General features: G+C 43.0%; 1 protein-coding gene across 4 annotated transcripts in view; it reads right to left on the reverse strand.

The window, feature by feature from the left end:
* The window catches only part of KIAA0586 (KIAA0586 ortholog), a 122505-nt gene that overhangs the window by 37088 nt on the left and 73163 nt on the right, over positions 1-12254 (reverse strand). For all 4 annotated transcript variants that reach the window (XM_055133626.1, XM_055133628.1, XM_055133627.1 and 1 more), the window contains exon 28: positions 3311-3488. In XM_055133626.1, the coding sequence (XP_054989601.1) occupies positions 3311-3488 (178 nt within the window). The remainder of the gene's footprint in view (positions 1-3310; positions 3489-12254) is intronic.

Raw genomic sequence — 12254 nt, forward strand, 5'->3', positions numbered from 1 at the left:
CCTGGCCCAGGGCACTAGCCCTTACAGGTATCTCCCCAGCACCTCAGCAGCACTTGTGCTCACCTGCAGACCTATAGAGAGTGGTGAAAACTGAAGTGATCCTGCACACATGTCACAGCTCAGGCTGAATATGATGACATTCCTTTTTGGGGGGAGGGGGTCACACCTGGGGATGCACAGGGGTTACTCCTGGCTCTGCACTCAGGAATTACCCCGGGTGGTGCTCAGGGACCATATGGGATGCTGGGAATCGAACTCAGGTGGCCGAGTACAAGGCAAATGCCCTACCCACTGTGTTATTGCTCCAGCCCCTATGATGACATTCTTTTTTTTTCTTCCCCCCCCCCACCATGATGACATTCTTATTTCAGCTTTTAATCACTAATGTGTCCACTGGTGCCATATAATTTACGTATTTGTTTTTGCTAACCATTGCTGCCATATTTTTTTGTGGTTTATTGTTTAAAATACCCGACAAAATAGGCTGCTGAAGGGCTATGTTGAGTTCCAGAGTGGAAGAGAATTGTAATGGCCTTAGAGAAAAATTAAGTATTAGATAAGCTATAATTAGTTATCACTTACACTATTAATGTCTGAGTTCAATGTTAATGAATGAAAAACATGACAATAAAGGTATCTAAATAAAAACACACAAAATATATCAATCACTTGACAAAAATGTTATGATGAGACTTGTAGAAACTAAGCATGGTACTTCCCTAGAAACAGTGGTTCAGTATTTGCTAATTCAGTGTTCCTGGTCACTCTATAGGACAGAACTACCACAAACAAAAATCAACTATATATGATAACAATAGTTATTCTCCGCAGATACTTAAACCCAGTTGACCCACATGTGCGTCCCTTTTGGCGCGGCTGCTGCTCGAGCATGTTAGAAGAGCCCAAAAGAGCACCCTTGGACTCCAGCAGCCCACTGAAATAATTCCAGATGGGAACTGAGACCTTACGCCAGGCTGTGACAGTGGAAGCCGGGTATTCCTCAATTTTTTTTAACCTCTCTCTCTCAACCCCTTCCTCCTGAGCACAGCACAGCCTCCACCGCTTTTTGAGCACAAAATGGAGACGCCGAGCCAGCTCTCATTGGTTCCTCCATCTTATGAGCACTATAAAAGGGTAAAAGTTTGTAGTGATGTTATTTCTGGCTGTACTTTCCCTGGACTTTATACAGAAACCCAAAACTGCATGGCCGCTGCCGTGGCCGCGCGACCTAATGTCATCTAATCATCAGCAATATGAAATGGTTCCTTTTTAACGGTTCGGACTTTGGGGGCAAATCCTAACAAGAATAGTAAGTCTTTTGCTGAAATATTGAAGGCAATCAAAGTGGTAGCCATCTCTCTAGACTGAATTAAGCCATATCCCCACACCGGCTGAGAAGAAATATCCTTCTTTCTCGGGAAGAAACGTGGCGTGGCGTTAACCATAGTATGATGTCCATTAAGCAAACACAGACCTGGTGGCGTGGGAATGGGATATAAGGGAAAAAATTATGTACATGGAACAGCGGGACACTGGTGGAATCTCAAGCCGGAGCCAATACCAGCGCACTACTTTTGGTTCCAGAAACTGCTTGCAGACATTCTACTAGACTATCAACTAAGCCAGAGCCCCACGCCGGCTGATGACGGGACATAACCATCTTTTTCGGTTTTTTTCCCTTTGTCAGGCAGCGTGGTGATTACTAAACAGGCATGAACTCGGTGGCGCGGGACGAGGAGGGAAAAAAGAAAAGTTACATAACAAACATCGGGACTTAATATCTCTACATTCTGAGCAATGGAGAACTATCAAATGCCTCCTTGGCAGTAGGACTGTCTTTTTCTTTTTGGGGGGAAACCCCAGCAACAATAGTGAGTTATGTGTTGAAACATGGAATGTAATCAAGATAAAGCGTAAACGAAGTGAAACTTATCACTTACAAGGGCGGGGGCTGGGGAGGCAGGAGGGGGTGGGAGGGGGCGGGAGGTATACTGGGGTGGTTGGTGATGGAATATGGGCACTGGTGAAGGGAAGGGTGTTTGAGTACTGTATAACTGACATAATCCTGAGAACTATGTAACCCTCCACATGGTGATTCTTTAAAACTTAAAAAAAAAAAAAAACAATAGTTATTCTCTACTCTATTACATTAGGAGTTTCATTAATGAAATTCTAAAGTAGCCCTCTCTGCACCAAATACTGTCAGAAATTCATACACTAGAGTTAATTTCTACAGAATTATCTATGAAAATATTGTTCCTAAAAAGGACACATTGTCAGTTCTAACATCCTAGTGAAATTTTCCAGAATGGATAAAAGTAAATACATCACTACTAAAATTTTAAATGTTCATATGCAAAATACCAAAATTATCTCATGTACCATAGAGTTATTTGTATATCAAGATTGATACATGAGTCCTCCCCACCCCCGACGAGACCTCGAGTTGCCGCTCACAACCTCGAGTTGCCGCTCACGAATGGCTCCTGCGGCTCCTGAAAAACAGCCATGATCCCAGAGGCACACAAACCAATCTCAGAACCCAGCAGCTTTTGGCAGAAATCCTTCCAGACTTAATTACTAAAATATGAGAAATCCAAAATAGCGTGGCCATGGGACATCATATGCTCTTCATAATCAGCAATAGAAAACAAATTATCTAATGACGCCTTTTCGGCAGGTCTGATTATTGGGGGGAAATTCCAAATAATAGTGGTGGGTCTTCAGTCAAAATATTGAATATGATCAAAGCAGAGAGAGAATAAAGTGGAAACCATCTGCCACACAGGCAGGGGGAGGGGTGGGATGGGGGTATAACTGGGGTTCTTGGTGGTAGAAAATGTGCACTGGTGAAGGGATGGGTTTGGTTTTTATTTTTTTTTTGCTTTTTGGGTCACGCCTGGAGATTCACAGGGGTTACTCCTGCCTCTGCACTCAGGAATTACTCCTGGCGTTGCTCAGGGAACCATATGGGATGCTGGGAATCGAACCTGGGTCGGCCGCATGCAAGGCAAAGGCTCTACGCGCTGTGCTATCGCTACAGCTCCCAAAAAAGGTTTTTTTTCAATTCAAATTAGAAACTATACTATCAATTTTAATATGAATACAGAGAAACCAAAGATATAGCTCAGAGGTAGTGTATTTTAAAGTCCTAGGTTCAATCCAACACACACACACGCACACACACACCAAAAAGAATAATAAAAAAAAAAAAAGCAAAGCATTCAGCATAGAAAAAAATAGTACAGTAGAATTCAAATTCAAATATTCTCATATAAGACAGACCAAGAAGCACTGCTTTGGTGTCTACCTGTTACTGTGTCATATTGTTGAGATAATGGCTTAGGAGCACATTTTTGATCCAAAGATTCTGTCTTAGTGACAGGCTTCTGCCGAAAGGTGGAACATTCCAGTAAGATATTCTCTACTGCTGCTGAGAGTCTGGGCCTTTGCCCTTCACTAAGTTCACCCACACTGTTTTCCAGGTCCTGTAAAACAGCAGAAATAATTATTTAAAACATTACACTGAAACTGAGTTGAAACAAAATATTTGTCAAACACCATGATCCAAATTATGTTAATGTTTGAAATGTGTTTTAGAAAGGGGTTATGCTACACACGCCATGAAAGACAAGTTAGAAAAGTTAAGCCATCTTGTGGTAAGCTTTGCCTCAAATACCATCATTTTTATTAAGTTAAATATTATTTACTAACCTTCACATTAGATGGCAATGAAACACGTAAGAAAAAATTTATTATGTAATACTATATCCATGTTCATAAAGCTTAAAATTAAAATAGAAGGGGCCAGAGCAATAGTACATCAGGGAAAGTGCTTGCCTTGCATATGGCTGACCTGGGTTCAATCTCCAGCACCCCATATAGTGCCCCCAGTCCAAACAGGAGTGACTTTTTTTTTTCTCAATTTTTTTTGGGTCATACCCAGTGATGCATAGGTGTTACTCCTGGCTCTGCACTCAGGAATTACTCCTGGATGTGCTCGGGGGACCATATGGGATGATGGGAATCGAACCTGGGTTGGCCGTGTACAAGGCAAACGCCCTACCCGCTGTTCTATCGCTCCAGCCACCCCTCTATTTTTACGTGTAGGAGTAATGGTATTTATTCAGCCATTGATTAAGCTGATTGAATTCGACATGAAATCCACATTACTTTTTCTTTAAAATTTTTAAATTGAATATCCACGAGATAGACCATTACAAAGTTGTTCATAATTGGGTATCAGTCATACAATGATACAGCACCCATATCTCCACCAGTGTACATTTCCCACCACTAATGTTCCCTGTTTTCCTACCACCATCTCACAACACTCCACCCCTCCACACCCCCAGCATGCCTCTATGGAGGCACTTTCCTTCTTGCTCTCTCTCCTTTTCCTTTGTGCATTACAGTTTACAATAAGGATGCTAAGAGGTAATGGTGTTTGTTCAGGGCATTTGGTATTTTTATCAGGACTGTAAGGCTGGTGTAGCTTTTCAATTGGGTGGCCGCTCTGGGGTGTGGATTTGACTGCCTAGGCTTCCGAAAGTACAGGGAGGTGGGGGGAAAGTAGTCCATTACAACCCCGAGAAAGCCTGGAGATTTCATTCACAAAACTGGCATACCCAAATTTTCAGCAGATAACATCTTGTTGAGGTCTGTCCTGAGCTGGTGGAGTTGAGTTGGGAGTATGGTAGCGATTTTGGATTGTGAAAGTAAGCAGCTGCTGGGGGCTCTGCTTGGGCAGGCACCCTAACCCACCCCCCCTCCGATTTACCCCAGTAGGAGGGATATTGAAGCACAGAATAGTACTAAGCCCTGAGTACAGCTAAGTGTAGACCAAAACCAAAACAAATTAAAAAATAAAAATTTGAACAGAAAGCTTATCTCTCAATGACTGAAAATTGGCTGAAATTGTTAAACCTTATATGTAAGCAACTATAGAGCTTAACCTTATAAACTATAACCTTAATAACATAAAGAATAACCTTAAGAATAATCTTGAACAGCATAAAGATTAGCCTGTGGGAATAAATACAATTTTGTTCAGAGTGGCAACAATCAAAGAGTTGTGAAGCTAATTCCATAATACCACAAAACAACAAAAATCAATGAAAATGGGGCTAGACACAAACTGCTTCGGGCACAATATAAGCTCATTAGCAGCCATGATCCAGAGATTTGTAAATAAATTTCAGAAGAGAGCAACAAACTACAGAGATGCCTCCAGACCCTGCACCAGGCTGAGTCTCAGCCAGTGAACCCCAGAAGGGGGCAGGTGAGTCCCACCACCAACCCCAAAAGAGTCCTGGCAGCCAAAAACTACCAGAACCAATTGCTGCCAGGCTTACAGCTACTCTCCACATGCTTTGGATGAGCTGCACATGTGAAAATAAACCTGCTGAAAAACTCAGGTATGCAGATCTTCTGACTGATATCTCCAGTTTCTCAGAGTCAGGAATGGGCATCTCCCCCCATCTCCTTGTTCTTCCGGAGCCTCAAAGCAATCACACCCATGAACTGCCTCTGGCACCATATCAGCTCATTAAAGGCCATGATCCAGAGACTCACAGATAAATCTCAGAAGAGAGCAACAAGCTGCAGAGATGTCTCCAGACCCAAAGTCACCATCCAGTTAGAAATTTAACTCTAGCTCTACTGCCCTATTTAAAATTTTAGAATTCCTTTGATGATATCCCATACTCAATGTCACTGATGTATCAAGAACACAAGGGTTTAATGTTTCCAGGGTGAGATACAACATTCTTCACAAACTTTCCTCTAAGGAAACTTTTATGATAAGTTTTAGTGGATTATTCATAATAAGCAATACAAAATAAATTATTTAGGATATGCCTTTGGGGTAGGCTTGGGTGGTAGTGGTAAAATTTGAAATAACAGTGGTGGGAAGATGTACTGATGGTGGGACTGGTGTTGAATGTAATAAGTTTGTGAACCATTTTATAAAAAATAATTTTTTTTTAAAAAAGGAAAATGGGGCTGGAGAGAGTTCAGTGAGCTGGGACCTTGCCTGGCATGTATACGACCTTGGTTCAATCCCTGGAGTCTTATATGGTTCACCGAGCACTGCCAAGAGTAATTTCTGAGTACAGAGTAAGAAATAATACCTGAGGTTTGTCAGGTGTGGCCCAAAGATCAAAATTAAATAAATAAATGAACATTGTTTAATGAAAAATATCACATTTATAAATTCATAACTGGAAGACTACATTTATAAAATATACAAAAAGGAAAAGTGTGGGGCTAAAGTGATAGTAGGGCAGGCAGGGCACCTGCCTTTACGCGACTGACCCAGCTTTGACTCCTGAGTCAATATGATTCCCCAAGCACCTCTAGGAGTAACCCCTGGGCACTTCAGGTGTGGCCAAAAGCAATGCCTCCCACAACAAAAATATATATATATTTTTACCAAACATGTGAAATGAAAAAGACAAAAACAACACTTTTTCTTTTTATATATCCTGGTTACTAGCACATTTTTAGTCTTGAAAATATTCTAGTTAATGAGGGTACTAATCAAGAACTGAATAAATAAAAATTCCAGTACCTGAAAGCTCTCACTTTTTAATTTTAAGCAGTTTAATCTAAACCAAGTGGGGGGTGTGTGTGTGCCATTTTTCTAGAATACATTAAGAAATCAATGTGAAACATCTTTGATAACATTTCACTACAAAATGAAAGCAACTGCTTGGGCTCTGCCTCTAAGTATTTCTAAAAATTTCCCTGTTCTCAATTTTCCCTGATGTATTTCTATCTTCCAAATATGAATTTTCTTTAGGAATATCAATTGTTCAATGCCCCTTAAAAGAAAAGGATTGCTTTACAATTAATATGAGACTGTTTAACAAAACTTAAGAATAACTATAGAAATAATTTCCCTAGAAACTAGGGATATTTTGTGTCTATATAGTAATCTGCTTCTACCATTACATACAGCACCTTCTCCATGATAAATTAATTTTCTAAACCATTTATATCTGCGAAACCAGCGTTTTCAACTAGGTCTGTGGACTAGAGTCAGTCTGCAGAAATGTCCTGCCAGTCCACAACAAATGTTATGGCCAGAGGCTGGCAAGCTGGTAAAGGGACTGAGAGGCTGCCTGATCGCTGACCTGGTTTGATCCCCAGCACCCCAGGGGGCTCCCATAAGCATTGCTGAGCACAGCCCTGGAGGCCCCGAGTACTGACGGATTGGCCCAAGACATCCCTGACACTGCAGGGTCCAAGCAGTGCCACATGCTCGGAATCCTGCACTGAATTGCTGGCCTGGTTGGCTGACAGTGGTCAGAGGAGCCCCCACGGGCTCCTGAGCACTGACCACTTGGGATCCCTGCCCTCCGAAACTGATGAAAGTTAATACATATTAAGCGAGGTCACTCAGCCACATTACTACAAAGACTGATAATATAAAATACTGTAGCACTGTAGCACTGTCATCCCGTTGTTCATCGATTTGCTTGAGCGGGCACCAGTAATGTCTCCACTGTGAGACTTGTTACTGTTTTTGGCATATCGAATACGCCACGGGTAGATTGCCAGGCTGTGCCGATAAAATACTGAAATGTATAATAATGTCTATTTCTGTCTTAACAGTCTATAAACTATGTTTCTAATGCTCCTGTTTTCACAGATTTCACAGGTGTAAGGCTGGAAACCACTCTGCTAAACTTTTTAACCCTTTAGTATACTGTGGCCCTATCTATCCTCAAGTGTTAGCTTGTTAAAAAATTATCTCATAATTATCTATCACTTTTGCATTAAAGTCAAAGCTTTAATTCACGTCATTATTTAATTAATTAATTCTAAATTAGACTGTCTATAATCTGTAATAATGAATGCATAACTTGTCAAGGGATTTCTAGAGGTGGCTGGGGAGTACTCCTGGCACGCTTGGGAGCCTGGGGTCACCCCTAGCAGTGTGTGGCCACCATCACAGCTCCATCCTGAGGTATGTGGGAAGACAGGCAGGTGCAAGAGACTGAACCCAGGGCTTTGCACCTCCATATGCTCTATCATTTGAACCACACCCTTGCCCAAACACTCTCACCTAGCTGGAACCATGTCTGAGCAAGGGGCTTTAAGACAATTTTCTTGTCGAAGAAATACTGAAACTCATAAATGTCTCAGTATTACTAGTTCTTATTACAAAGAAAACATTTGATAAATATGCACTAAATGTCACTGTTAATCAAATTGGCAGGTTCTAAGATTCTAAATGCACAAGGTAACTAAAATTACCTTGTGCATTGCAAAAGAAACTCGGGCTAGGCCAGGGAGATAGCACATCAGGTAAGAATACTTGTCTTGGGGCCAGAGCAATAGTATAGTAGATAGGGCATTTGTCTTGCAGGCGGCCAACCCGGGTTCCATATCCAGCATCCCACAAGGTCCCCCAAGCACTGTCAGGTGTGTAATCACTAAATGATTAAGAATCCCATTTCTCTCTCTCTCTCTCTCTCTCTCTCTCTCTCTCTCTCTCTCTCTCTCTCTCTCTCTCTCTCTCTCTCTCTCTCTCTCTCTATCTCTCTCTTTCCCCTCTTTCTCCTCCTCCCCCACCTCTCATGCCACCTGCGTTAGGTCTGGCGCCGCTGATGCCATGGGCGGACAAAGGAGGAAACGAGGGCCAGGCTAGTTGGTGATCAGTTGCCGTTTATTCCATTCACCCCACGTGCCTTTTCCAATCTCACTAAACTACTCATTCCGGTCTCCTCCCTCGTCTCGCCGCGCTCCAACCTGCCACCTTGGTCTCTCTCTAGTCTCTCCGAACCTCTAGCATTGGGGGTAGCAACCACACCCAGCATCCAGAGACTTAAAAGCAAGCTCCCAGAAGAGAGTGACGCAGAGAGTCTCTTGCCCGAGCACCTGGCTGTCTTCCCTGGGGCCTCCTCAGAGGGGATGGGCTCCAGCTTTCCTCCCCACCCCAGCAGAGCTCCCGGTGGCCGAAGAACTCCGGAGCCTAGCCACAGCCATGCTCAAGGCCCCAGTCCACAACGTTCGGACGAGCCTCATGCACGAAGGAACCAGCAGAGGAAACCAGGTGTATGGGACCTGGGGCTGAGACCTCCAAGGCTATTCGGACCAGGACTGAGCCTCCTCCGCCCAGATTTCCCATCTCCCAGTAGCTAGGTGGTCACACCCAGGGACTGCCCAGGGCACAGTATAATCCTGTCAATGGCCAGCATCCAGAGACTTAAAAGCAAACTCCCATCACCACTGTGAGTTATCTTGTAGCTACTTCTCCCTCTGGGAGAACCTGGCAAACTACTGGGAGTTTCCTGCCCACATGGGAGAGCCTGGCAAGGTCCCCATGGTGAATTAATATGCCAAAACCAGTAACAAGCTGGGTCTCATTCCTCTGACCCTGAAAGAGTCTCCAGTACGGCATGGTTGGAAGGACGAGTAGAGAGAGGCTGCTAAAATCACAGGGCTTGGACGAATGGAGATGTTCTCCAAGGGGATGATGAACCACACCCAGGTCAGGTGGCACAATCAACATATCAAAGGCCTTCCTAATTGCCTACAGTCAGGAGATCTAGCTCAAGGGCAAAATATCACCTAGGGGTTTTTCTCCTTTCCTTAGTCCAATAATCATTTAAACATTCATCTACTATTTTCTAGAAGTCAGCCATAAGCTCCAGGTATGAGTGGCAGTGTTGCCAAACGCCAGAAGGCCTCCCGGGACAGGGGAGGAGTGGGCACTCCTCCTGTCCCCTGCCCCATGAGACTCTGAGATGATGCAACACCAGGCCACTACCTACTTAAGCTCCCACATGGCCAGGATCCAGAGACACACAAATAAATCTCGCACCCAAGCAACATGCTGCAATGATCTCTTCAGATACTAATTATTAAAATTTTAGAATTCCTAGAGCGCGGCAGCTCTCTCAGCCATGCGACATTATATTGCTTCCAAACAATACAAAACACAAAGTCTAGTATTGCTTTTTCGGCAGTTACGAGTTGTGGTGGGTCTGGTCTCAAAATATCTAAGGTAACTAAAGTAAAGAAAGAGATTATTTTGGAAATGGTCTGCCACAAAGGCAGGAGGAGGGCAGGAGGAGGTGTGGAATGGGGAGGGGGAAATACTGGGGATTTTGCTGGTGGATAATGTGTTCTAGTGAAGGGATGGGTGTCGGATGACTGCTCAAAACTCAAACATGAAAGCTTTGTTACTGTACCTGACGGTGAACCAATAAAAATATAAAAACCTTAATTCTTTTTTTTTTTTTTTTGATTGCAACTCTATTAGGCTTCATTTTATTTTTTTTTTAATTTATTTATTTTTAATTAGAGAATCACCGTGAGGGTACAGTTACAGATTTATACACTTTTGTGCTTATACTTCCCTCATACAAAGTTTGGAACCCATCCCTTCACCAGTGCCCATTCTCCACCACCCGTAAACCCAGTGTCCCTCCCACCCTCCCCAATCCAATCTCCCCCCCACCCCACCCTGCCACTGTGGCAAGGCATTCCCTTCTGTTTTTTCTCTCTAATTAGCTGTTGTGAAAAACCTTAATTCTTAATATTAGTTATTATGTGGGCTGGAGCGATAGCACAGCAGTAGAGCGTTCGCCTTTCATGTGGCCAACCCATGTTCAATTCCTCTGCCCCTCTCAGAGAGCCCGGCAAGCTACCGAGAGTATTGCACCCGCACGGCAGAGGCTGGCAAGCTACCCGTGACGTATTCGATATTCCAAAAACAGTAACAAAAAGTCTCACAATGAGAGACGTTACTGGTGCCTGCTCGAACAAATTGATGAGCAACGGGATGACAGTGACAGTGACAGTTATTATGTATGGACACAATAAGAGGTACATTAAGCTTGAAGAGTGGCTCTCCTGGGGACATCTCGCTACAGATCTCAGACTACAGTGCTCAGGCCAGATTAATCTTTCCTAACCGTAGCAGGATCCTAATCTACTTGTTGCTTTTCGGATTATGACAGAATTTGTTCATGACCATGCTCTTATAGTTAAATATTACAGCACTTTGATGCCCATTTTGATGCCAGGGGAGTTCACAGCTTGCCCTGGGTCCATTCAGTCCCTCATCAGACCCCTACTTATGGGGGGCTAGGAAGTAGGGGAAACTAAGGCTTAAGTCAAGAAAACAAATGCCTAGGAGTGAATATTATTCAGAGTCAATTAACTCCCAAGTTATAAAAGCATAGCATTAGCTGTCTTTCTCTGTCTATACTAAGGACATTTCTCTGAATTAACTATGCAAAGGATATAAAAGAGAAAAGCAATATTTACAAGTTAACAGAGTCTGGTTAGGAGATAATGGTGATTGGTTGGAAAAGCAGAGCACAAAGAAAGAGGCTACATATAAACACAAAGAAATAGGAGTGCCTTAGGAGCACTGTGAATGGGAGGAGTGCCTTGGGAGCACTGTGATGGGTGCAATTAATAATCCTAAACTCCCTGTGGCAAGGCAGGAAGGACAAACTAATGTTATCCTGCAGTAAGGAATGATTCCTGAGTGCAGAGCCAGGAGTAACACCTGAGCATCACTGGATGTGACCCAAACAAAAAAGCACTTGCCTTGCATGCCACCAACCCAAGTTCAATCCTCTGTATATGTATATGTATACATGTGTATGTTTGTGTGCCTATATATATAAATATATGTATATGCATTTAATAAGTATGTGGTCATCTGAACAGTGCCATGAACAATTCCTAAGCACAGAGCCAGGAGTCAGCCCTGAGTACCACTGGATAGGGACCAAAAACACACAAAAATAACAAAGAAACAAGCTAAAATAAAAGACACCCTATTAAATAAGAGGAAATATTTACATACACTATATCAGATAAAAGGTTAAAATCCAAGACATATAAAGCATTCACAAAGCTCAACAACAACAAACTCAATGACTCCATTAAAAAATGGGGAGGGGGGGCTGAAGCGATAGCACAGCAGGTAGGGCATTTGCCTTGTACACAGCCAACTCGGGTTCGATTCCCAGTATCCCATGTGGTTAGTCCCCTGAGCACCGCCAGGAGTAATTCCTGAGTGCAGAGCCAGGAATAACCCCTGTGCATTGCCAGGCATGACCCAAAAAAAAAAAAAAATGGGGAGGAATATGAATAGACACTGCCCTTAGGATGACACAAAGATAGACGACAGTAGACATAGAGAAAAGTGTTATCTGTTACTTATTATCAAGGAAATGCAAATAGAAATGATAATGAGGTATCCACACACACCAGTGAGAATGGCA

Source organism: Sorex araneus, chromosome 3 (assembly GCF_027595985.1).
Source record: "Sorex araneus isolate mSorAra2 chromosome 3, mSorAra2.pri, whole genome shotgun sequence".
Taxonomy (NCBI): Eukaryota; Metazoa; Chordata; class Mammalia; order Eulipotyphla; family Soricidae; genus Sorex; species Sorex araneus.